This window comes from Medicago truncatula, chromosome 4, assembly GCF_003473485.1.
Source record: "Medicago truncatula cultivar Jemalong A17 chromosome 4, MtrunA17r5.0-ANR, whole genome shotgun sequence".
In the NCBI taxonomy this organism is placed as follows: domain Eukaryota; kingdom Viridiplantae; phylum Streptophyta; class Magnoliopsida; order Fabales; family Fabaceae; genus Medicago; species Medicago truncatula.
This window is the reverse complement of record NC_053045.1, coordinates 57,247,586-57,270,932: the sequence shown is the minus strand read 5'-3', so window position 1 is coordinate 57,270,932 and position 23,347 is coordinate 57,247,586. Positions and strand designations below refer to the sequence as shown.

Here is a 23,347-nt window from a genome sequence, read left to right as displayed (position 1 = left end):
TGTTAAGGGAGGAAATGGATTAGAAGATCAAAGTTGTTGGTATTTAGTTAGCAAATTGCATGTGATGAGTCCATGATTGCACTTGTTTATTCATTTGAGCTTACGTGGTACTTACATGGATATGTGTCGGTTGAAATAAAATAATAAATCTGAATGTAATGTTTGTCATGGTAGGCAGTTCTAGCTGTACTTGGTACTATCTTAGTATATGATATATCCATCCTCTTAAGCTCAATGATTGGGGAATGCATGAAATCTCGCTTCATTGCAATTCCTTTGAACTCAAGAATTTTTAGCGAACAAGTGGTACATGCTAAATTATATATCCATTAGAAAAAACTGTAAATTATTTGCTATTTATGCATAAATGTGGTGCCTATATCTCGGTTTGGAGAGATTGTATATCACATCTCATTATGGAAAGTAACTTCAAATTTTTTATTGACATGATTGCATGAAAAGTGAACTATTCAGTGGTGATTCCCGCTTTGGTTAGAGTTGGATTGCCGAGTCCAAGTTCATCGCACTTGGTGAAAGATAAAGATAAGTGTCGATTAACTTATTGTTATATAGTGGCGGAGCCACAAAAAATAGTTTGGGTGAGCCATTAAAATTTTGACTAAAAAACTCGAGTATTTTTAAAAAATAAATTACATAGTTTACTATGGCAATAAATTACGAATCTTTTTTTAAACCCAAAAAAATTAGAAGGTTGGTAAGCCTCCGGTACCCAACCAAGTGTAGATACGACAAAAATCACATATATCACTTTTAGAACCCCTGAAAACTCAAACCAATGAAAATTTGTTTAAAAACTTGTAATATAGACCTACGATTTTAATTTGTTAATTTTCTAGGTGGACCACTACATCAAGTGGGAATTTAGATATGTCGAACACTAAAACCGCAACAAAATTGTTTAAAATCTCGCAAAATAAACCTACAGTTGTTAATTTTTCCGGGTGGGACACCATGAAGGGCTCCACCTCTGTTGTTACAGTCTCTCTTTGAGTTTTTTTAGTCGTTATGTTGTGGAGTCTCTTCCGAGTAAACGCTATAATTTCTTTTTGAAAATTAATTTTAGTAGTTGTAAAACCAAAGACACTATCGTTCCCATAAGCATAACCTTATTTCACCTTAAAGTAGGGACATCACATTATATATTGGTCATGTTTGAACTTCGGATTCTCCATTTATTTACGTTAAGTACCAAAAAAAAAAAACAATCACTACATGTACAAATTTCTACAGAAATGTATAGAATATTACAAAAGTCTCTCCTAAAAAATTAGAACTTCTTAACAAAACATGATTATAATATTGAGACCATTAAATATAGTTGTCATATTTTTTTTTACCCTTGATGTGCCAGTTGCTCGTGCTTTATTCTTTGAAGTTGGAATGATGTGTTGGTCTATGTTAGGAGTGTGCTTCAATGCGTCATGTTTTTTTTTTTTTATCAATGGGAAAAAAATAAGATAGAAAAGAAAATTATGGTTTAATGAAAGATACAGCATAGCATCAGTTAAGCAAATATACTAGCCAATAAAGGCCGGAAAAAAAAAATTAAAAAGTTTATTCTCATTATCAAGAGCAGCTCTAAATTTGGCAAATTAGCCAGTCAGCGCAAGAGTTTCCTTCTCGCTTTCTCGTAAGATGTGCACAAGAACAATGTTCAAGTTCTTAGTCAGCATGGATCTAATGTAATCAACAATCACAGCATGTGGATGATGCGGAACTCTCTCTTTGATGAATTTTATCGCTGAGAGAAAATCAAATTCACAAGAAAACCACAAATTCCAAGCTAGATCGAGACCAGGGGCGGATCTTCCCAGGGACCCCGAGAGCCATGGTACCTCCCAGATATTCTATATATATATATATATATTAGATTAGGCATAATATGTATACTAGAACTCAGTAGGTGCAGTGGAAAAGATGTTTGTTTTTCCATCAGAGGTCGCTAGTTTGACCCTTACAATTGCTTTCTTTTTATATTTATGTTCAATTTTTACTATTTTGTTCAAAAAAATGGCCCCTGCTCTCCATTCAAGCAAAACAAACCACTGGACCAGTTAACAATTATATCCTTTTCTTGAAACAACTTAATATATATTTCTTGAAACATAGTCTGAAACTCAACATTAATATTAGATGTAAAATCACAAACTTTGGAAAAAGCCAAAAATCCAACCCCCTAACGAATTTTTAAGAAGACCACAATAATCAGAACGACTTAGGTTACCAATAGATCTCCCATCCACATTTAGTTTGATCGCATTCTCAAGTAGGTGTTTTCAAGAAACTAGTCGGGAGAACCTTGTTGACTTGTCTCCGGATAGATACAACTGTGTAGTGATTTTCAACTAAAATATAGAGCGGTATTTGGACATTATCCCTCCCAATTCATTTGTCGTGTTGGAGGAAGAGTTGATAGCTTCTACAACAGATTTTTGTCACTTTCTATAATAACATGCGGAATACTCTTTGAGTGAGATATTTGCAAAGCTTTCAGTATTTCCGGTGCTTCAACTTCATTTACTATTATGACTTTGCAAGTGGACCAAACTGTGCGGGCGAAAATAAATGCACGTGTGATCCATAGAGGAGTTATGTAAGTACTTCTCCGTGGATAGAAAGTTTTTATTGGAAGAAATGTGGTCAAGGTAAGAGGTTCTCTTCTTGCAGTTCACGTTATACGTTGTTGATTTTGCATATCAATGATTTAGTATGTCTATTTTTTGAAATTTTATTATTGTGTTTATGATTTTATGGTAAGAATGGTTGATCGTGTGATATAGTGTGTGTTTGGTTCTGAGGTGTGTAGAATTGATTCTGACAGAATTGATTCTGAAAGAATTGATTTTGACAGAATTGATTCTGACAGAATTGATTTATGTTTGGATGCAATAATGCAGAATTGATTAAACAGAATGATTGTTGTTTGGATAGTTTTGATCAAAATTACTTTTGAATGTATAATTACCAAAATAGACATAGTTAAATACAAATAAATAGAAATTACTAAATTAAGATAATTAAGTGCAATATAGTCCTAAAATATAAGGTATTACAATACTAACATCATGAAAATAAAAATTACAAATAGATAATAGAATTTAAAGTGCAATAGAGTATTAAAATATTATTACAAAACTAACATAATGTGTATTATAGTACTAAAATATTGATATAATAATTTAAAGTGGACTAAATTTGGGAAGGGTGGTTGAATTTTTGGATTAAATTTGGGAAGGGTGGTTGAATTTTTGGATTAAATTTGGGAAGGGTGGTTGAATTATGGTTGAGAAAAGTGGACTGTGAAGGGGGAATGGAATTAATAGAATTGAGAGTTAAGACTGCAGAAAATAAATGTTATTCTCTTCACCAACATTTATTTTAATAAGACTGCAGAAAGAAAAAATTCGGTTGGAGAAGGGTTAGAAAAATTAATGAGGGCAGGGATGGAATTAATAGAATTGAGGGTGTAGAATTGATTCTAGGAAAGTAAGAAGCTAGGAATTGTAGCTTCAACTAAAATTGCTTTTGGAGGATAAAAGCTATTTTAAAAAGCCAAACCAAACATGTTAAATATTGCAGAATTGCTTTTGAAATGCTCCAGAATTGATTCTGGCTTTGCAAAAGCCAAACCAAACAGAGGCATAGACTACTAAATGGGGCGTTGTTACTTTGCCAAATGGGACGTTTTATTACTTGCCAAATGGGGAGTTTGTTAATTACTTGCCAAAAGGGGTGTTTTGTTACTTGCCAAATGTGGCGATTTTGGTCGGTTGGTATGGGGTTTTTATGTCAGTTGATGTGATATCTAGATCATCGAGTCTTACATATGAATATGATGCATACTAACTCATCTTATTGTCTAATTTTTTTTCTTCCCTAAAGACAAAAGGTCTTATTTGATTATTAGTTATTTGAGAATAAACATGCTTGATCATCCTTGTGTTGAGTCGATGTTCCTGACTTGATTTAATTGCTGATTAAATTTCGTTAAATATGTGGTCATTCTTGAATTAAATATTCCTATGAAAGTAAATATGTTAAATTTGTGTCTTGTTAAATTTTGAGAGTTGATGTGGAGGTCACTTGTGTACTCAGTCGATGTTCCTAACTTGACCCATAAGTGAAATGACACTTGCATAACATTTTTTTTTCTTATATTTACAATTACTTACGTAACATTTTAGGTACAACCAAATCTGAAGAAAATATTTGAAAATGATGTGTTGTGTTGATGTTGATTGTGTGGCGATTTGTGGGAAGGAGACTTGGAAAATCAGTTGCGCCGTTTATTTTTAAACTCTTATCATTTACACCTTCATGTTATTATTACAAGTAAAAACCATTTTCTAAGACCATTGGATAATAGTGATCAAATGGAGTATATTTTATTTTAAGGATTTTGTTTTGAATAATTTTAAATGCGGGTGTAAGTTTTTGGTAAAAAGAGATGCATTCATTATAAGTCATTTTTAAATGAAAAAGTGAGTTTTTTTAGATGGACGAAGTGGCCATCATCATTAAAAACTCATACAGAAAAATGGAGAAAAAGTCGAGTTTTAATGCGTGGAAATAATTTCTAAATAGTTAGGTGTAAATTTCTAAATTCACACACATATATACATGTACATATATAATTGATGCTAATTTATTCATATAAAACAAAAATACTTATTATATAATAAGGATAATAGAATGGAGTATATGGAGACAAATTTTAATATCAATTCATTTATTGATATATTAAAGTGATAGGTCAAAGTTTTTTTAGGAGTAAGTGATAGGTCAAACTTAAATGATCACTATTCATTCCTATTACATTGATATAACTTTTATCTCTCTCCAATAAGTCGGCCCTAATTTTTTTCTCTAAGTTTTTCACTTCCAATTTTTCATTGAGGGGTGATTTTAGGTAAATTTTTGACCTGGAATCACACCTCTTCATCATTTTCTCTCTATTTCAATCTAAATAAGTGATTTTTCACATACATCTAGGTTTTTTCTTAATGATTTCGTCACCTGAGTGTGGTGGTGTGTTGTTCGTCGTCTTGTGCGGCGTTGTTTGATTTTCCATCTTGTTGCAGTGTTCATTTGATTTCTATTGAAAGATCGATTATTCAATCACATATTTGGGCGTCAACGTTGCAGATCTGGGGGCATTGGTATTCCGATCACTTAAATTTTATCATATATTTTTGTAGTCATTATGCCGTTATATGCTATTAACTTGGATGTTGTGAGTTTGTTCGCAGACTCCTTTACGTTTTTAGCGGTGTTGAATGATGTACTTTATTGATTTGAATGAATGAATATCGCTTTTGCTTTTGACAAAAAAAAAAAAGAAAAGATTTTTGTATAATTATTTTGTGACAACTTTAGAAGAATTCTCTTTCATATTTATATCACATTATGTTTTTACTCTCTTCTTTGTTTCTCTCTCTTTAGTTTTTGGTAAATAAAAAGAAAGAAAAATAAAGTTGTCGCTAAATAGTTGTATAGGTACCGTTTGACCAGACTTTTTTTCAGTCTAAAAGCTACTTTAAAATAAAGTTAAAATAAAGCTCTTTAATTTAAGGAAAAAGTTAAAGTTGTTTGATTTCTTTATTTTTTTTTAGTTCTAAAGTTATTTTTAAGTTAAAAGTTCTTTGGCATAATATTGTACAAAACTTTGAATTTATTATTTTTTTGGTGGTGTCCGGGGTTCGAACCCGCGACCTTGCATATATTTATGCATTGACTATATCAACTGAGCTAAACTAGAGAATAGTTTGTTTTTTCTTTTCCAATTATACTGTATAACAAATTTTGTTATAAGAATAACATATTTTTTGTGTCATTTAAAAAGATAAGAATTTATATCATATGATATTATATTTGTTACATTGTTGGTGTCATTGAAAAATATATGTTTAGTTTTTTTAATAAAAAAAATATATGCATAGTTTGTTATAATATAAATGTGTAAAATATATATAAGTATAATTTTTTTAGGCATCTATACTTGTACTTTTATTTAAAATCAAAATTTTATAAAAATAATAATTGTACGCATTACGCAACACTAAAAAAATTATACGCATTAGCGTAACAAAAAAACAGACATAGGAACATAAAATATTACTCTAAACGCTAATGTGTGTGTATATATTTGTGAGGTTGAAGAAAGAGAATAAAAATAATTGGTGTCATTCAACGACAACATGAATAAAAATATTTGTGAGGTTGTGATAATTAAACGATATTAAAATTAAATATATAAGTAATAAAAAGATAATAAAATTCCTTCAAAAATAAATAATAAAATTAAATTGATCCTCCTTTAAAAAAATTATATGGACCGGTTAAAAAAAAAATTAAATGGAAGAAAAAACAAATTGAAATATAATATTAAAAAATAAAAGAAAAGGTTGTATGCGTGAATTGAATAGAGATGCTTGTGAAATAAATTACAAAGAAATAGTTTTCTGAAGTATCATTCAATAACTTTTGGTTAAAGCTCATTCCGTTCAATTTTATGCATTCTAAAAAAGTACTTTTTTTCGAAGGTACTTTATTGATATTGTGTTTGACCTACCTTCTCCTTAAAAATATAGAGAAGCTGAAAAAAAGCCGAACCAAACGGTACCTAAATATATTATTATAAAGTCAAAGCCTCTTTAAAGTATTATTTTCTGCTGGACTTCAGGACTCTTTATGTTCCATTCTTTTTTTATTTTCTTTTTCTTATATTAATTGTCATTTATGATTTAGGTGGATATTTTAGCATAGATTAGAAAGGTGTAGCTAAATAAAAGTGAATAAACAAATGAAGGTTGATTTAGTTAGCGTAGAGTTGGCTCGCATGCAAGGTCATAAGTTTAATTTTTATTGTCGATGTTAAAAAAAATGGTGTGTGATCCGTAAATAATTACATAAATGTCCTTGAATCTTCGGACTTGCCCTGAATTTGGTAATTCCTCGAAGTACTACTCACCTAAACTTTTTAAAAAGAAAAAAAGTGAATCTATAATTAATTTGAAGTTCAAAATAATGAAATATTTTTCCACCACCATTAATTTATGCCAATAAACTAACCCCACCCGCTAGAAGAAAATAATGGATGGTGAATCAATCTAAGAAGAAAGATAGTTCATCAATTTAGGCACGCTTCATGCATATATTTATTCAAATCATTCTAGAAAATTAATTTTTGTGTGTAAGTTTTCCATGGGATTCTTCCACTTAGTAAATCTAATACGAGACATTATCAAATATTAATGTAGCCATCTTTTTCAGTCGAGATTGAAACTTTTTCTTTTGTTGTTGAAGAAAGTCGAGATTCAAACCCTATAGTCCATTATATTGTGGGTGTCTTGCTTACTTCCCTGACCTGACATTGAAGGTTTTTTTTTATTTTTAAAATCTCTATTACCCATTAGATGTTAACCACTATCATAAATAAACAACGAAATACAATGAGAGAAAGAAATATAAAGAGTAGTGAAATATATATGATATGTTAAAGATTTTTAATGAATAAATGTTATGAATGCTCATCCCGTACGCACAGCTTAGTTGGTAGGACAATATATTATTATATGTAAGGGTTGGAGTTCAAACTTTATGTATGATTTACCTTATAAGATAAATTCTAGCGATTAGACTACCTGACAAAAAAAAAAGAAACCCACGTAGTTTCACCACTTTATGTATGATTTATTTTCAATGTGTGATACACATGAATCACCCAACAAAAATGTAAATGTTAGAAAAAGACCGGTCAAAACACTCGTCGTTCTATCATTATCAGTTTGATAATTTGAAAGTGATTCACGTTGGTGAGTGAAAGAAGCGGTGGTAATACGTACACTTAGAATTGGTTGCGTTTGGGTGTTATGTGATTGTGACCGGCCACAATACATTATCCAAAAGGCTAAAATATGACTTTAATCCCTACAAATATGCCTCGTTTTGGTTTTAGTCCCTGTAAAAAACAATGTTTTTGGTTCTTGCAAAATTTTTTTGTTTTTGAAAATAGTCACTGACCCCACTTTTGTGATGATTTGCATACGTGACACATTATAACTAAACCAATTTTGTAGTTTTTGGTCCCTCAAAATATTTTGTTTTTAAAAAAGGTCCCTGCAAGGACTATTTTCAAAAACAAAAAATTTTGCAGGGACCAAAAATAATTTTTTTTTTACAGGACTAAAACCAAAACGAAGCATATTTACAGGACTAAAACCATATTTTATTTTAGCCTATCCAAAGTACTACTCTTTCGATGCCAGGAGGAGGCACGTGAATCGCGAGTTGAAAATTCTTAATTTGGTCGTCCTTTTCCTTCTCTTACTTACTCTGTCCAATTCAAATATTCCAAATACACAAAGTCCCTACTATATTTGCGTGCACGTGCTACTCTTTTTAATATAATCATTATGTTTTTTTTTCTCAAAATTATATGTATACTATAGGCGGTTTGAAATTCAAACTCCAAACACAATTTCCAAACTTTAAATTTAGGTAAAATTCATATACAAACCAAACACGCATGAATGATGATAAATTAAAGTTTGAAAACTATTACTACCTCCGGTCCTATTTACAAGAGACAATTTACTTTTTAGATACATTGAATAATTTATATATTTGGTTTAGGTTCTTAACTAGATACATACATTATTCAATGTTCTAAAAAGTCAACTGTCTCTTGTAAATAGAACCGGAGGGAGTACTCCCTCCGTTCCTTTTTAAGTGTCTCTTTTGTAAAAAAAATTGTTTTCATTTAAGTGTCACTTTACATAGTTCAATGCAACATTAAATGTTATTTTACTAATATTACCCTTATTTATTATTATAGAGAGAGAAATATATGTAATGAAATATTAAATAAATAAGGTTATTATAGTAAAAATAAAAATTATTGTATCAAAAAATAGTAATATTTATTGATTGTTTTGGTTTGTGTAAAATGTCAAAATATGACAATTAAAAAGAAAGCGAGATAATAGTAAACATATGACTAAATCACATCAATTATTGACATTAAAAAAAAGAAAAATAGTAATAGACAAGGGACCACACGTGTAATATAATTTTGCCATGTTTTGTTTTTTAATTATTATGTTTTATCGTTTCCGGAATGAAAATGCAATCACGTCATCAGATATATATCTCAATAAATAGTGCAAGTAGAGAACATCATCAATCAAAATTGTCAAAGCAACGTTTCAAGACAAGACAACAACGTAGTTTCTTTCTGGGTCTGAGGATGTTGCTACGGAGGGTAGCTGCAGCTGTTACAGTGTTGTTGTTTATAGCTTCTGTAGTGGAGGGAAAGCCTCAACGAATTGTTGTGGATACTGATGTTGATACTGATGATTTATTTGCTCTGCTTTATCTTCTTAAGCTCAACACTTCACAATTTCAATTGGAGGTATATATATCATGAAACAAACCTGCAAATCTTGTTAAGCTACAGTACTCACTCACCATCCTTTCTTTTTCTCTTTTCATTAGTTAATTAGTTTAATGTTAATTATCTACTCCTAATCTCGATTACTTCTTTGACCGGTAAACTTTAATTTGACTCATTTTATTTTTTTAAAAATAAACAATATCCATATTTTCTTCATAGCTATCAATATTAAAATATGTTTTGTCAAAAATCACTTATATTAAACAAACATGTCAATAAACATAAATGAATTTGATCTATAATATAAACCAACAAATCAATTTTTATTGATCCATTTTCGATTTTATAGAAAGGACCATGGAAAAGATCCAAATATTAATATGAAAGGAAGATAACACAGTCCGTTTTTTTTAGAATAAACTATTTATTTAGTCTTTGAACTATCTTCATATCTCCAATCTAGTCTCTTAATTGTGTAAATATGATAAAAATAATTAACTTATATGACAAAATTTTATTTATACTTTAAGGATTACATTGATAAATTTTTATTAATAGGAAAAGTGAAAAACCCGTTCGAAATAATGTATTCGATTTATATATAGTATACAATATAAAAGATATAATATAAAATAATAACATTTTTATATATGCAAATTTATTTAGGGGTATAATTGAAAGTAAAAAATCATCCCAAAACCATATATAGTGTAGATATAACTAATTAATTTGCATATTTTTTGAAGCAAAAGAAAAATAGTACGATTTCCCCGGAAAAAATTTCTACTTAAGTTGATTTGGTCCTTAATCTGCAGGCAGTGACCATCAGTGCAAATAGCTGGACTAGTGCAGGGCATGCTGTGAACCAAATTTATGACTTGCTGTACATGATGGGGAGAGATGATGTTGCTGTTGGAATTGGTGGTGAGGGTGGAATACTGTCAAATGGTACCATACTCCCAAATGTTGGTGGATATCTACCAATTATAGAACAGGTCCTAATAATTTCCTCTTTTATGTATACCAGTAGTATTAAAGTAGTTATATACCATACTCCTACTGCCCCCACATTCTATTTTTATAGGCATCATTTCCCCTTTCACGTGAATAAAAGTGAGCAGTTAATTTTTGTACCCAAAAATAAATTTTAGCAGTTATTTTTCCTTTTAAAAAAAGTGAGTAGTTAATTTAAAAAAAAAAACTTTTTTATAAAAAATGGTTAAATATGTTTTTGGTCCCCATAAATATACAAACTTTTTGTTTTAGTCCCTCTAAAATTTTCCTTTAACTTTTAGTCCCTTAAAAATTTTCCATCTTCACTTTTGGTCCCTCTTTTAAAGTAAACTCATATGTAGAATTTATATTTTTGAATCAAATTTTCCAGAAAAATTCATAATATTATATGAATCTTTCCCAAAAAAAATTAGATTTTTTTAACAAAACATGAATTTAATATGAATTTTTATATTTTTTATGGTTAAAAATTCATATTTAATTTATGTTTACTTAAAAAATTCTAAATTTTTTTGGGAAATGTTTTTATAATATTCTACACATTTCTGTACAATTTCGTTAAAAAAAATACTAAAATTTACTTTAAAATAGGGACCAAAAGTAGTGATTCAAAATTTTATAGGGACTAAAAGTTGAAGGAAAATTTTAGAGGGACTAAAACGAAAAGTTGGTATATTTATAGGGACCAAAAACATATTTAACCCTATAAAAAATAACTTTTGTCGTTTTCAAGTGTTGCTAGAAAATCATTTTATAAAAAAAAATATCTTGACTTAAATGAAAAACTATTAGGATTGTTTTTTTTAGGTCAAATGTATCTAAATGTCGTTTAAGTTTTTCATTTTTCCCAAAGTCGTCCTTTAAGTTTCAAAAGTCCCAAACAAGTCCTTTTAGTTTTTGAATCGTTTCAAACAAGTCCTATTGTAGATAGCATAGTTGGTAATTGCTTCATTGAACTCATCTTTGGTACCAAATCTGACTCCTAACACCCACTTAAAATTAGTCATCTTTTTAGGCATGACAAATGGTGGATAATACTATTTTTTGCTATCATCTAAATCATCACCATTATCCTCTAAAAGGATTTGTTTGAAACGATTCAAAAACTAAAAGGACTTGTTTGAGACTTTTGAAACTTAAAGGACGACTTTGAGAAAAACGAAAAACTTAAAGGACCTTTAGATGCATTTGACTTTTTTTTAAGGAGGATTAACTTTTTTCTAAAAATACTTTTCTTCCAAAAATAGGGAGGTAACACATGCACTAATTAAAAATATATTTTTAAATGATTTTTTGGGCAGTGAGTAAACACAAATAGCTTTGGATCTATTTTTTAAAATCCCTACAAAAACAATCTTTAGATTTTTTACACTAAACATATTTTTTGAAGTGTCATGTTAACATGTACCCTAACTCTTAAAGCACATGTTAAAGATTTCATAAACAGTAGGTATTTATTAAAAAAAATCATTTTTCAACTTTTGAAAAAATAAATTGACACAATTTTCAAAAGAATAATGCTATACGTAGCGACAAATTCTCCCACGAATTCTTCACGATCGTATAATACCACCTGCTTTTTATTCCATTAAATCAGGGGTTATATTTATAGATCAGTTTAGCCACGTTGACTTCATGCATTCCTGCATATATGATGGAATGTTATACCAACAGAGTCGAGATCACGGTGACTCATATTGAATTCTTTAATATGTGCTCCTGTATTTTAATGACACATGTTAATATTTTTTCTCTAAAAAAACAAAAACAAACGCACCATTAATATGTTAAATTTGTACATAGAACTTTGTGAAACATTTTTATATATTAATGAATGAAAAATGCTATTTCTCATGAAAGAGCGATACATGAATCTATCACGTCATGTGTTCCGCTCTCAACCATTTTTTATTGGTTTGTTTGTCATTCATGATATACTTTCTATATTCAATCTTCGGTGTAAACTGAGTATCATCCACGTGCAATTGCGGAGATTAATCCTTCAAATTTTATGGGACTTTAATGGACGACAAACTCTTTCAAAGAGTTTTTTTTTTTTTTTCTTTTTTTAAATATGTAATTGTGCCTAAATTTTGTGACCAAATTGTTGTGACACGCAAGACTTCCTCAAGTATAATATAGCAGTCTCTTGTTTATACATCCATTAAACTCTTTTAAACCTTAAGTTTCAAGTTTCTAAAAGAAAATAAAAAATTAAAGTTTCAAAAATATATACACACAACGTCTTCGATCAGTGTATACAATTCAGTTCAACTTACAGTGCTTTCTAGTTGCATAAGCATTTGGATGACCTGTAGTGAAGTAAATAAATGCAACAATTGGGAAAATTAATGTATTTTGCTACTCTTGTTAATGCATGTTTGGTAATACGGCGAGTTTGACAAAATCGGGGTTAATCACTGTGATTTTTACAAAAGCTGCCAGCAGCTCACCGTGATTTTGACAAATACAAACATACAGTCATTTAATATTGTATGTGATATGCCATTTATTGAATCAGGGAATGACAACAATAGGAGGCTGCAGATACAGGCAGGCCATTCCCGTAGGACTTGGAGGACGCTTAGATATTGATGCAAATTATGGTATCAGGAAATCTTTCCTCCCACAGGTATTAATAACACAAACATAATATATATTGTTATGAATTTAGCTTGTGGTGTGCGTAATTGTTTTTTTAAAGTTTAAAGTACTATTGAGATTCAATTAGTTCTTTAACTTTAAAAAGTATAATTTTCATCTCTAAGTTAAATTTGTTGGTGCAAGTAAGTCATTTCCGACCAATCTATAAAATGAATAGACAAAATGGTTAAAAGAAAATAACAACATCATCATACCCTAACGTTTGGACCCCATGTTGGTCCTATGAGCAACCATTTCTTGACACCAACATAAACATTTGAACCACAATTGTCATGGTTTTTGTCGAGTTTTATGGATATATGAGAATGAAGATGATATTCAATTGGTGGATATTTTTGTTTTAGATTGAAGAAAACTGGTTGATTTTTGGGGAAGATGATCGAATGGTGCAACGATTGATTGATTACATATCAAAAGTCACATAAGTTAACATTGTTTATGTGAATATGGATGAAACTTGCACTAAAAACAATCAGTTAAAAACTTTGGAGGTTTGGTAGATCAATTCATTTGAGCTAAGAGTTGAAAGAGTTTTTTTTTTTTTTTTGAGAGGAAGGGTTGAAAGAGTTGGAGAAGTTAAATAATCAAATTCAAAGATGGATGAATGAAAAAAAATAAAAATACTAACATAACTTATGATAACACTTGTCTATAAAAAGAAGTTCAAAACTCTTCCATTGCAAACTAACGATTTTAAAAATCCTATAATAGTTGTTCAAGTCCAGAGAAATATTTAAAATTTTTAAATAGTATTCAAGTTTTTTTTTACATAGATGAATAACCTCTAATGTACACCTTAATTATAAATAGCCTAGTTACTTATGATACTCAATTGTTGCTTGCTAATTTGATCATGATATCAGGGAAAAAGGAAATATACACCACTAGAGCAACCAACTGCTCAACAAGTGTTGATTGAAAAAGTGTCTGCAGGTCCCACAACTTTGTTTATGATGGGAGCTCATACAAATGTTGCAATTTTCCTAATGAATAATCCACACCTTAAGAAAAATGTGGAACATATTTATATAATGGGTGGAGGTGTAAGGTCAAGCAACCCTACTGGTTGTTGCCCAAAAAATGCTTCATCTAACTGTGTGCCTCGACAGTGTGGTGACCATGGAAATATGTTTACAGATTATAATACTAACCCTTATGCAGAATTCAATATCTTTGGAGACCCTTTTGCAGCTTACCAGGTCATACAAATTCTTCAATACTACTCCATACTTTTTTCATTTCTTTAAAGCATATGACTTTAGTTTCAAGGTTCATATTTATGTAAACAAAACCAAATTTTACAGATATTTATATCCTGTTCATTACTGTTTTCTTAAAGAAAATATTTAATATTTTCTTAAATAATTAAAATATTGATTTTTTTTTTTAAAAGACATGTTTAAATTCTTATATGAAATTTAAAAAGTTACCTGGGAAATCTTTTCATAGATTTTTTTTTTATCTAAGCACATTACACTGTATCTAACAGAAACATACATGGATAGCTATGTTTGTGACAAAAAGTATATATTGTTTTATATAGGTGATTCATTCTGGAATTCCAGTCACCCTAGTTCCTCTTGATGCATCAAACACAATCCCCATCACTGCACAATTCTTTGATGCATTTGAAAAGAGTCAAGACACACATGAAGCACAATACTGTTTCAAATCCTTGAAAATATCTCGTGATACTTGGTTCGACAACGAATTCTATTCGGTAATCTCTCTTAATGAGTTTATAATGTCATTATACTGTGTTACTTATTACATATGCATCAAACATGAAACACGTAAATTTACGTGTTTCATGTTTGATGGAGTATAAAAGATCTGATATTAAAAAATGATTCATTGTTAACAGAGTTATTTTATGTGGGACTCTTTTATGACTGGTGTGGCTGTCTCCATCATGAGTAAACCCAATAATCACAAAGGAGATAATGAATTTGCAGAAATGGAGTATATGAACATAACTGTAATTACTTCTAATAAACCATATGGAATATCTGATGGTTCCAATCCATTATTTAATGGCCTAAAAGTTCCCAAGTTCAATCTTGAAAAAGGTGGTGTCCATAGTGGTCATATTCAACAAGGACTCAGAGATCCTCTTTGCTTCGTCGAGAATGGCAAAGGAAAATGTCAGGTAGTTGTTTGTACTTTTAGGTTGTCAACTCAATTTGCTACTCATTTGACACATTGGGAATGTTACTAACATGTGTTGTAATGCAACTTGTGTTTTATAGGATGGTTACACAAAAGAGGAAGGTGGTCCAGGCTCTGTGAGGGTACTTGTTGCTACAAAAGCAAAGCCTAACCGAGATGTTGGGAGTTCACTTGACAGGGAATATTTCATAAGATTTTTAGATGTATGTTTAATAATAGAATTATTTATGACATGACTTTGATTGGATTCTTAAAAAGACAAATGAATGTGAATTTGATTTTCATTTTTTTGTTGGTTCAAAGGTTCTAAAGCAACCACGACAAGCAGGGAGATACAACTTCACTACTCAGTTTCCCTACTACAAAGAAGTAACTTACAAGCCAAACTTTCAAAATAAAAAATTGGGAAAACCTGTTGTTTTTGACATGGACATGAGTGCAGGAGATTTTCTAGCTCTATTTTACCTCCTTAAAGTGCCTGTTCAAGTAATCGACCTTAAGGTATTCTTATTTTCTTTCTTAATTGTTTCTTTCAATTACTTATTGTATTCAAGAAAATCAAATATTGACACTCCAAATTTAAAAAAGGTTCACAATTCCAAAAACTATCCATAAATTAAGCTCAATTAGGAAGTACATGTTTGCATGAGTGAAGGGATTGAAAAATCACGGCGAGCCACCATGATTTTGTGAAGCTACAAAGTGTAGCTTTTCCCAAAATCATAGTGATTCACGGTGATTTTGTCTATTCTAGTGTTCTCCCAAACATGCACGGAATTATATTCTTTACTACCTAGCACCTAAAAAATAAATAAAAAAACACATGTTTTCCTCTGTTGAATTATTTGCATTTGAATTATAGAATTGTAGAGACATAGTAATGTAGTAAACTTTAATTTGGGTTACCTTGTAACTTTGGTTTTAGGCAATCATTGTGAGTCCTACTGGATGGGCAAATGCAGCAACAATAGACATAATTTATGACATACTTCACATGATGGGTCGTGATGATATACCAGTTGGTCTAGGAGATGTTTTCGCAATGAATCAGAGAGATCCAATATTCGGAGCCGTTGGAGGCTGCAAGTATGTTAAAGCCATTCCTCATGGGAATGGAGGTTACATAGATTCCGATACTCTTTATGGTCTTGCTCGTTATCTGCCACGAAGCCCAAGAAGGTGCTTTTTAGTAGTAACTTCCATGCTATTGTTTAGTATTGTTTTTCATCTAGCATTACGATGTATCATAAGTTTCTATTTCTAGACCTAAACATCCTCACGGCTGCTGCACTGTGCAACGGCCGCAGAGTCTTTATCTGTAACTTTGAAATTGAATCTCTTACAATCGCTGCTGCATGGCGCATTGACCTCAGAGATCAGTAATTGTATTCTCTATCTTCAATTCATTGGCTCTGCATCATGATGCACAATGCAGTCACTCCAGAGGATTCAAACACCACGTTTGCTTGAAAAAACTCCATGGGTTTGTTAACAGCAAAAGACTAATACACTAAAAATTATTTCAGGTATACAGGAGAAAACTCTGTGAAGTTTGGAGCCCCACGGGATACGGATCACCCAGAACTTAGACAACCACTAGCTATGGAAGTTTGGGAGTCTGTATTGCAAACAATGAAACCAGGGTCCAATATTACTGTACTAACCAACGGACCCTTGACTAATTTGGCAAACGTTGTTTCAGTGAAAAATATAAGCTCTAGAATTCAGGTAACTAAAACATAGTATATATTTGTTACCATCTATCTGAGTATAGGTTTCTGTGTATGATCGATCAAAAAGAACATTATGCAACCCACTTGGGTTGGCCTGGTGGAGCGTTCTCCTCTCAAGGTCTTAGCTCCCCAAAGCCAATTTCGGTGGGCTAGTTTGACTTCTTAAAAGAAAAAACAAGAACACTATGCTACTCTTAAAGTAGATTACAGAGTAAACAGTAAAAACTTTCTAGTTGATAGTCTGTTAAAAATTTACCTTTCAAAAAACACTTAAATGGAATAAGGTATAAGTCTTTAATTTGATGATTTTAGGGACCAAACATGTAAGAAAGTTTTCATCAAAATCACCAAATTGAAAACTAAATAATAATGACATTTTTCGTAGGGACTAAACTTGATAGGAGGATATATTTTGTAAAATTAAAAACTTACTTAATCCAATAAAATATTCAAAGTTGTTTAGAGTTAAGAATTTCTCAAGTGCAAAAATAGAAACACAGTTGCTTATAAAGTTTCAAAATAATGCAGGAAGTTTTTGTAGTGGGGGGGCACATCAGCAGTAATGCAGAAGACAAAGGAAATGTGTTTTCAGTTCCTTCTAACCAATATGCAGAATTCAACATGTTCCTAGATCCTTTAGCCGCCAAAACAGTGTTCGAATCAGAAGTTAAGATCACACTCATTCCATTGAGCACTCAGCGCCAAGTGAGTTCATTTGCAACTATTATAGGTAGATTAGAAGGGACAAGAAAAACATCAGAGGTTGTGTTTACCAAGAGTCTATTGTCAAGCCTAAACCGTTTGAAGCAAACCAATAACAGATATTACCATATGGTATAAGTTTCTATCCATAACTATTTTTTCTAGTTCGAATTGCTCAATCTTCTTTCAAATCCTCTTGTTAACATTACTGAGATAACTATAGTTAATTATGGATTTTCTACATTGTTTCTATGTTTGCAGGACACGTTCCTGGGAGAAATTCTAGGTGCAGTAGTCTTGGCTGATAGGTCTTCAAGTTTGAATCCGAAATTTGAGGTGAAGCCTATTAAAGTCTTAGCTAGTGGCATTGAATCCACTGATGGAAAAATAGTGGTAGATGAGAAACATGGAAAGTTAGTCAGAATATTAAGCAATGTGGAGGAAAAGGCGTATTATAATATGTACGTAAACAAGCTTGGCGATCTGTATCAGTCAGCCAAGGTAGGAAGCTTTGAAGAACAGATGAGGAATTGGAGTCATCCTCACGATGGTAAGCCTAACGAAGAAAAAGTTGCTCAAATCCATGGTTAAGAATGGCCACAACAACCACCAAATGGCTCGGTTTTTCTCAACAATGATAGAATATGAATACATATTCTCTTTAAACAATAATTATAACATTGTTGATGAGCTTATGAGAAAGATAATATTGAATTGCACCATTCATTATCACTCAACAATTTTTTTTGCTTAGACGGTTGTATCTCAAAATCCATAGTTGGATTATAATACAATCATATTGATTATATTTATAAAAAATTTCATCAACTTTATATGGATGCACAATGTAACCGTCAAGATTGAAGAACGCAGACACATTATTCAATTATAAATCATATATCATAAGTTTAGAGTGTGTTTGGATGGGGGAATGTTTTGAGGGAATGTAATGTTTTGAGGGAATTCAACTATTTTGAGGTGAATTCAAACAATAGAATTCCCCTTAAAGATCTAGCATAGAACAGCATAGGGAATTAAATAAAAAATAACTAATATAACAGCATGTAGTTGAAGTTTCACATAGAACATTCATCAAACATCTAGCATGCCTTTAATCATTCTCTAATAAATTGAGCACATTGCTTCAACATTTCACACTTCAAAATCAAGAAACAACAAATTGAAAACTCAATGATTCTGTATAGAGAGCAATAACAATCCAGTAGCTAACTTTAGAAAAAAAATCTAGCAACAACGCAACGTCATATTTAAAAAATCAAAATCTCAAATTATCCTAAGAAATGTAATTAACATGTGAAGCATACCATAAGAGATGTGTTGATGCAAACCTGAAAATAGACGTGACCAGATGTGTTGTCCACAGGTCTTAGCTCAATTGGGTAAATTGTTGAAATTGCTAAAAGGCGTTCTTTTAACTTAAAATCATATTGAACCATGCATAAAAGCATATTTAAATTAATTAAATTTTTGCAGTTGTGTTTTATTTTTTTTCAACAATGTACTTACTAACTCGTAAAGTATAAAAACAGGTACATCCTTGCATAAAAACATATTTAAATTAAGTAAGTTTTTCGATTTTAAGATAGGTTAAGTCAAGTAAAACAACATTATTGTCTTTAATATCGTCACACATTTTGCTTTGAAAATAGTTATATAATCCTTCTTTGTAAAACCAACATTGCAGTGGTGTGTCCATGGATTACTGCTTATAGGTTGGATAATTAAATGAATATGCTTGGTTATTGATTGGTGTGCTGGTAAACTTAAATGACGTTGATGCTGCAATATCAGTTACATATAGAGAGTGCCACATTGGAAAAATGAATGATGTGGAGCAAATGGTATTATGTAACAAAGATGAGATGTCAACAAATTAACTTGATTGGAAAAGCGCTTCACGTGCAAGCTGGACCGCTATATTGATTGGCCTTAATTCATCGTCCCATACTTTGTCATTACGACGGGGCCATAAACACCAAAGCATCATAGCCATATCATTGCTTCTGTCACTTGTTAACCTGCACAACAAAGAAAAAATGCAATCTGCAAAACTGGTAGCAGCATCCACAATATCTTTAATTAATTCATACAGTTCAGCCGTTCGCCAAACATTTTTCGCCTCTTCGCAGCCAATGAACACATGTCAATCATTCTCATAGTTTGTTTGACAAAAAGGGCAGCTGTCCCAAAAAAAGTCAAACATATCTAAATATAATAGATAGATAGATAGATAGATATGTTCAACATATAAAAAGGTCAAACATATCTATAAGTAGTAAAACAAAGATCAATAAGTTATTTATCCCAAAAAATAATATAATATTAAATTTCATACAAATTATGTTCAACAAGCTCACCCACCCAGTAGGCAGATTGTGACTCAACTTACTAACCTAACATTGAGATATCAACTTAGGACTAACCTAAGTTGACCCATACTTGAACTAAGCACTGATCAATATGTGTAGTAGAGGATGGAGAGAATATCACGTTTTATTCAGCTCATTATCCCATTATTATGCTCTAAAGCTTTGATTTGATGAGGATATAGTATAGATGTATAACTGGAGTGTATGTAGTTCGATTGCCTTCAGTTTTTTCTTTTTTGGCAGGATTCATGGCCTAATGGCTCCACACGATATTTCCACAAATTCAAGACGTTTGAATTTCTATTATAAGTCATACATAGTTTATGGCTTTTCAGTATCCTCCAAGAGTGTATTATATGAGGGTTGAATTGCAATTTTCTCCATACAGTTCATCATTGACTAATGAGCTAAGTCATAGTTATTTAGTTTCTAGCTATAATTCAAATTTGAGGATAAAAGTACCAACTAAACTGTGAACTCGATCATTAAAACTGATAAGTTGTGACAATGATCAAAGTTTAGATCCTGGGAATGGTAAAAACTTATTAACTACTACTAGTATTTAAGAAGTTTCTGGATTAGAAATTAAAATTTCAAAATGTTATATTAAGGACTTGTCATGCTGGGTGATCTTCAAAATAAGGTACATGGTGGTTGCATAGCTACATGAGAATAAAGTAGCTATTTGTTCCCAACAGTTATAAGATATTGCTCAGACACAATAGCTGATATTGGTGGAAGCAAAACTGAGACTTCCTCTTATCTAAATTAAGGGGTGATCTTCAGATCTATAGGGCAGTGTTTGTAGGTTTGAAGTAATATTATCTGAATTGATAAAATGGGAAATTCCATATGATGATAGTGTTTAGGAATAAATCAATTTGTGGTGTATAAGACTCACAAGTTATTAAGTGAATATAGCCTTCAAATTCTGAAACATGATCATTACTCAAAATAAAATTGTGTGCGTAGGCTCATAGTTTGTATGATTGATTGAAGACTATTTGAATTTGAGATATGATATATTTATTTCACATTTTGATACTGGAGGTATTGTTTTGTATCTATTGTGTATTCAAGAATCTGTCATCACGTTAAAAAATTAATGATTTAAAGGAAACGAAACTTAGCAGCAGATGGTTTATAAGAGTCAGTCACAAGGTGGTACTGCATATAAGTCCCACATCGGGTAATAAGGAAAGGAACTGAATAGACAGTTGATATAAAATCAGAAGCCAGCCTATATTTCAACTCATACCTTTCTCGGCCTTTTGGCTAAGATCAAGTGTAGTATCTGTTCTTATCAGTTTAATATCTGATATGTGACTCAATGGGTCACACGATATTAAATTACTTTTTTGAGGGGGAGAAGTCATCACAGTAGCTTGCTATTGGACTTCTTATGTGTCGCTCATGTGTTGCACTATTGCATGAGCTAGGCGCACCCCACCAATCCTAGTTTAATTTTTCATATTTTATTTTATTTGATAAATATATCTTAGATCACTATATTTGATAAATTTCTTAACTTTTAATTTTTTTTTTTGAAGGAATTGACTTTTAGATTCTAAAAGTTTTCATTTTTACTTTTGGTCCTTTAAGTAAATCAATAATTTTGAAATTTTTTTTATAGAAACATTTAATATTATAAGAATCCCTAAAAAAAATTAGAATTTTTTAACAAAAATTAAATATGAATTTTTATATTTTTTACGGTTAAAAATTTATATTTTGCTAAAAAAAATAAAAAAAATTAGATTTTTACGATAGTTGACCAATACATGAAATAAGCATTAATCCAGTCAATCAATCTGTGTAGTAGAGGATGGAAAGAATATCACATTTTATTTATAGCTCATTATCCCATTATTATACTCTAAAGCTTTGATTTGATGAGGATATAATATAGATGGATAACTAGAGTGTCCCTAGTTCGATTGCCTTCATTGTTTTTATTATTTTTAGCAGGATACAGGCTTAATGACTCCACACAATATTTCCACAAATATAAGACATTTGAATTTGTATTATAAGTCATAGTTTATGGCTTTTCAGTATCCTCCAAGAGTGTATCATGTGAGGATTGAATTGCAATTTTTTCCATAAAGTTCATCATTGACTAATGAGCTAAGTCATAGTTATTAGTTTGTAGCTATATATAAGTCAAATTTGAGGATAAAAGTACCAACTAGACTGTGAACTGGGGCATTAAAACTGATAAATTGAGACAATTGCTCAGACACGATATTGTTGAACCAAAACTCATAGTTCCTCTTAGTATAAGCAAACTTGGCTACATAGCATCCTTGTTTGCTTCTTTCTAGCAACATTAATTTTGCATAAAATCTATTTTGTGACTGTGATAACTAGTCACAGAAAGTAAGCAACAGATACAAGATGGAGCATTTAAGTTAAATCTGTTCCTAAATATATATTAGTATTGCCTTTTTCCTTTCTTGTAAAGAAGAAACTGAAACAAAGTTTTAAATGACCAACAAAGTTCCTACGAGTACCCTCTCTGGTATAGCAGCATGAGTATACCAAGTTTTAAAGTAAGCAAGAGATACAAGATGTATCAATTCCACCACACAAAAAGGAAAAATAATAACGTAACGGGACTGAGTATTGAGTCATTAAATATGTGTGTGCACCAATGGAAGAAGATAACTTGTCAAAATCTACAGTAGCACTTACAATGGCATTTCCTTCTTAGACATTTAGCTCTGTAGACTCATCAAACATCTTTAAAGAGGGATGACATCTCTTAGATTCATCAATGTATTATGGAACTTCACTTTCCTGTACACGTGCCAACCAATGCAGTCCAAATAAGGTACCTACAAGGAAAGTTGTGAAGCCTAAACAACTTCAAGATATGATAGAAAGGGCAATGTTTGTAGCTTAGAGTAATAAATATTGTTTGGATTAATAACCATGGAAATTCCCTCAATTGATTGTGATGATAATGTCAAGTAACGGAGAATTTTGTAGCATAAAAGTATTACAAGTTATGAAGTAAATTCCCTAATTGTGAAAGTAGCCTTACACTTTTCAAACTCAAAACTCATAGTTAGTATAATTGCAGACTATTTTAATTTGAGATATGATACTTATCTCCCATTTTGATTTTGATTGATACTGGAGGAATTGTTTCAATGTTGTATTCAACAATCTCTCATCACATTTAATATTTATAATGAAAGTTTGCAGCAGAAAATAAGTGTTGAGTCACGCACGGGAGTGGTGTGTAAGAGTCAGTC

At 30.9% G+C, this 23,347-nt stretch overlaps 1 protein-coding gene and 1 non-coding gene across 2 annotated transcripts; both read left to right on the top strand.

Annotated features, from left to right (window-relative positions):
- Positions 1 to 9,187: 9,187 nt before the first annotated feature.
- LOC11408463 (uncharacterized) lies at positions 9,188 to 18,603 on the top strand. Its single transcript, XM_003609513.4, has 12 exons — positions 9,188 to 9,433; positions 10,231 to 10,410; positions 12,951 to 13,061; positions 13,957 to 14,292; positions 14,637 to 14,813; positions 14,958 to 15,242; positions 15,343 to 15,465; positions 15,566 to 15,763; positions 16,188 to 16,441; positions 16,789 to 16,990; positions 17,524 to 17,829; positions 17,959 to 18,603. Exons 1-12 carry the CDS (start codon positions 9,269 to 9,271, stop codon positions 18,286 to 18,288), a joined length of 2,667 nt encoding a protein of 888 aa, XP_003609561.1. The 5' UTR covers positions 9,188 to 9,268; the 3' UTR covers positions 18,289 to 18,603.
- A 2,738-nt stretch (positions 18,604 to 21,341) lies between these two features.
- On the top strand, positions 21,342 to 21,537 carry LOC112421432 (U2 spliceosomal RNA). Its single transcript, XR_003011764.1, has one exon. It is a non-coding gene; the product is annotated as a U2 spliceosomal RNA (small nuclear RNA).
- Positions 21,538 to 23,347: the final 1,810 nt, after the last annotated feature.

Coding starts and splice junctions, on each gene's coding strand:
- LOC11408463 (XM_003609513.4), top strand. CDS start 9,269: ATGTTGCTACGGAGGGTAGCTGCAGCTGTTACAGTGTTGTTGTTTATA. Junction 10,411..12,950: donor ATCTACCAATTATAGAACAG/GTCCTAATAATT, acceptor TTATTGAATCAG/GGAATGACAACAATAGGAGG. Junction 15,466..15,565: donor ATTTCATAAGATTTTTAGAT/GTATGTTTAATA, acceptor GTTGGTTCAAAG/GTTCTAAAGCAACCACGACA.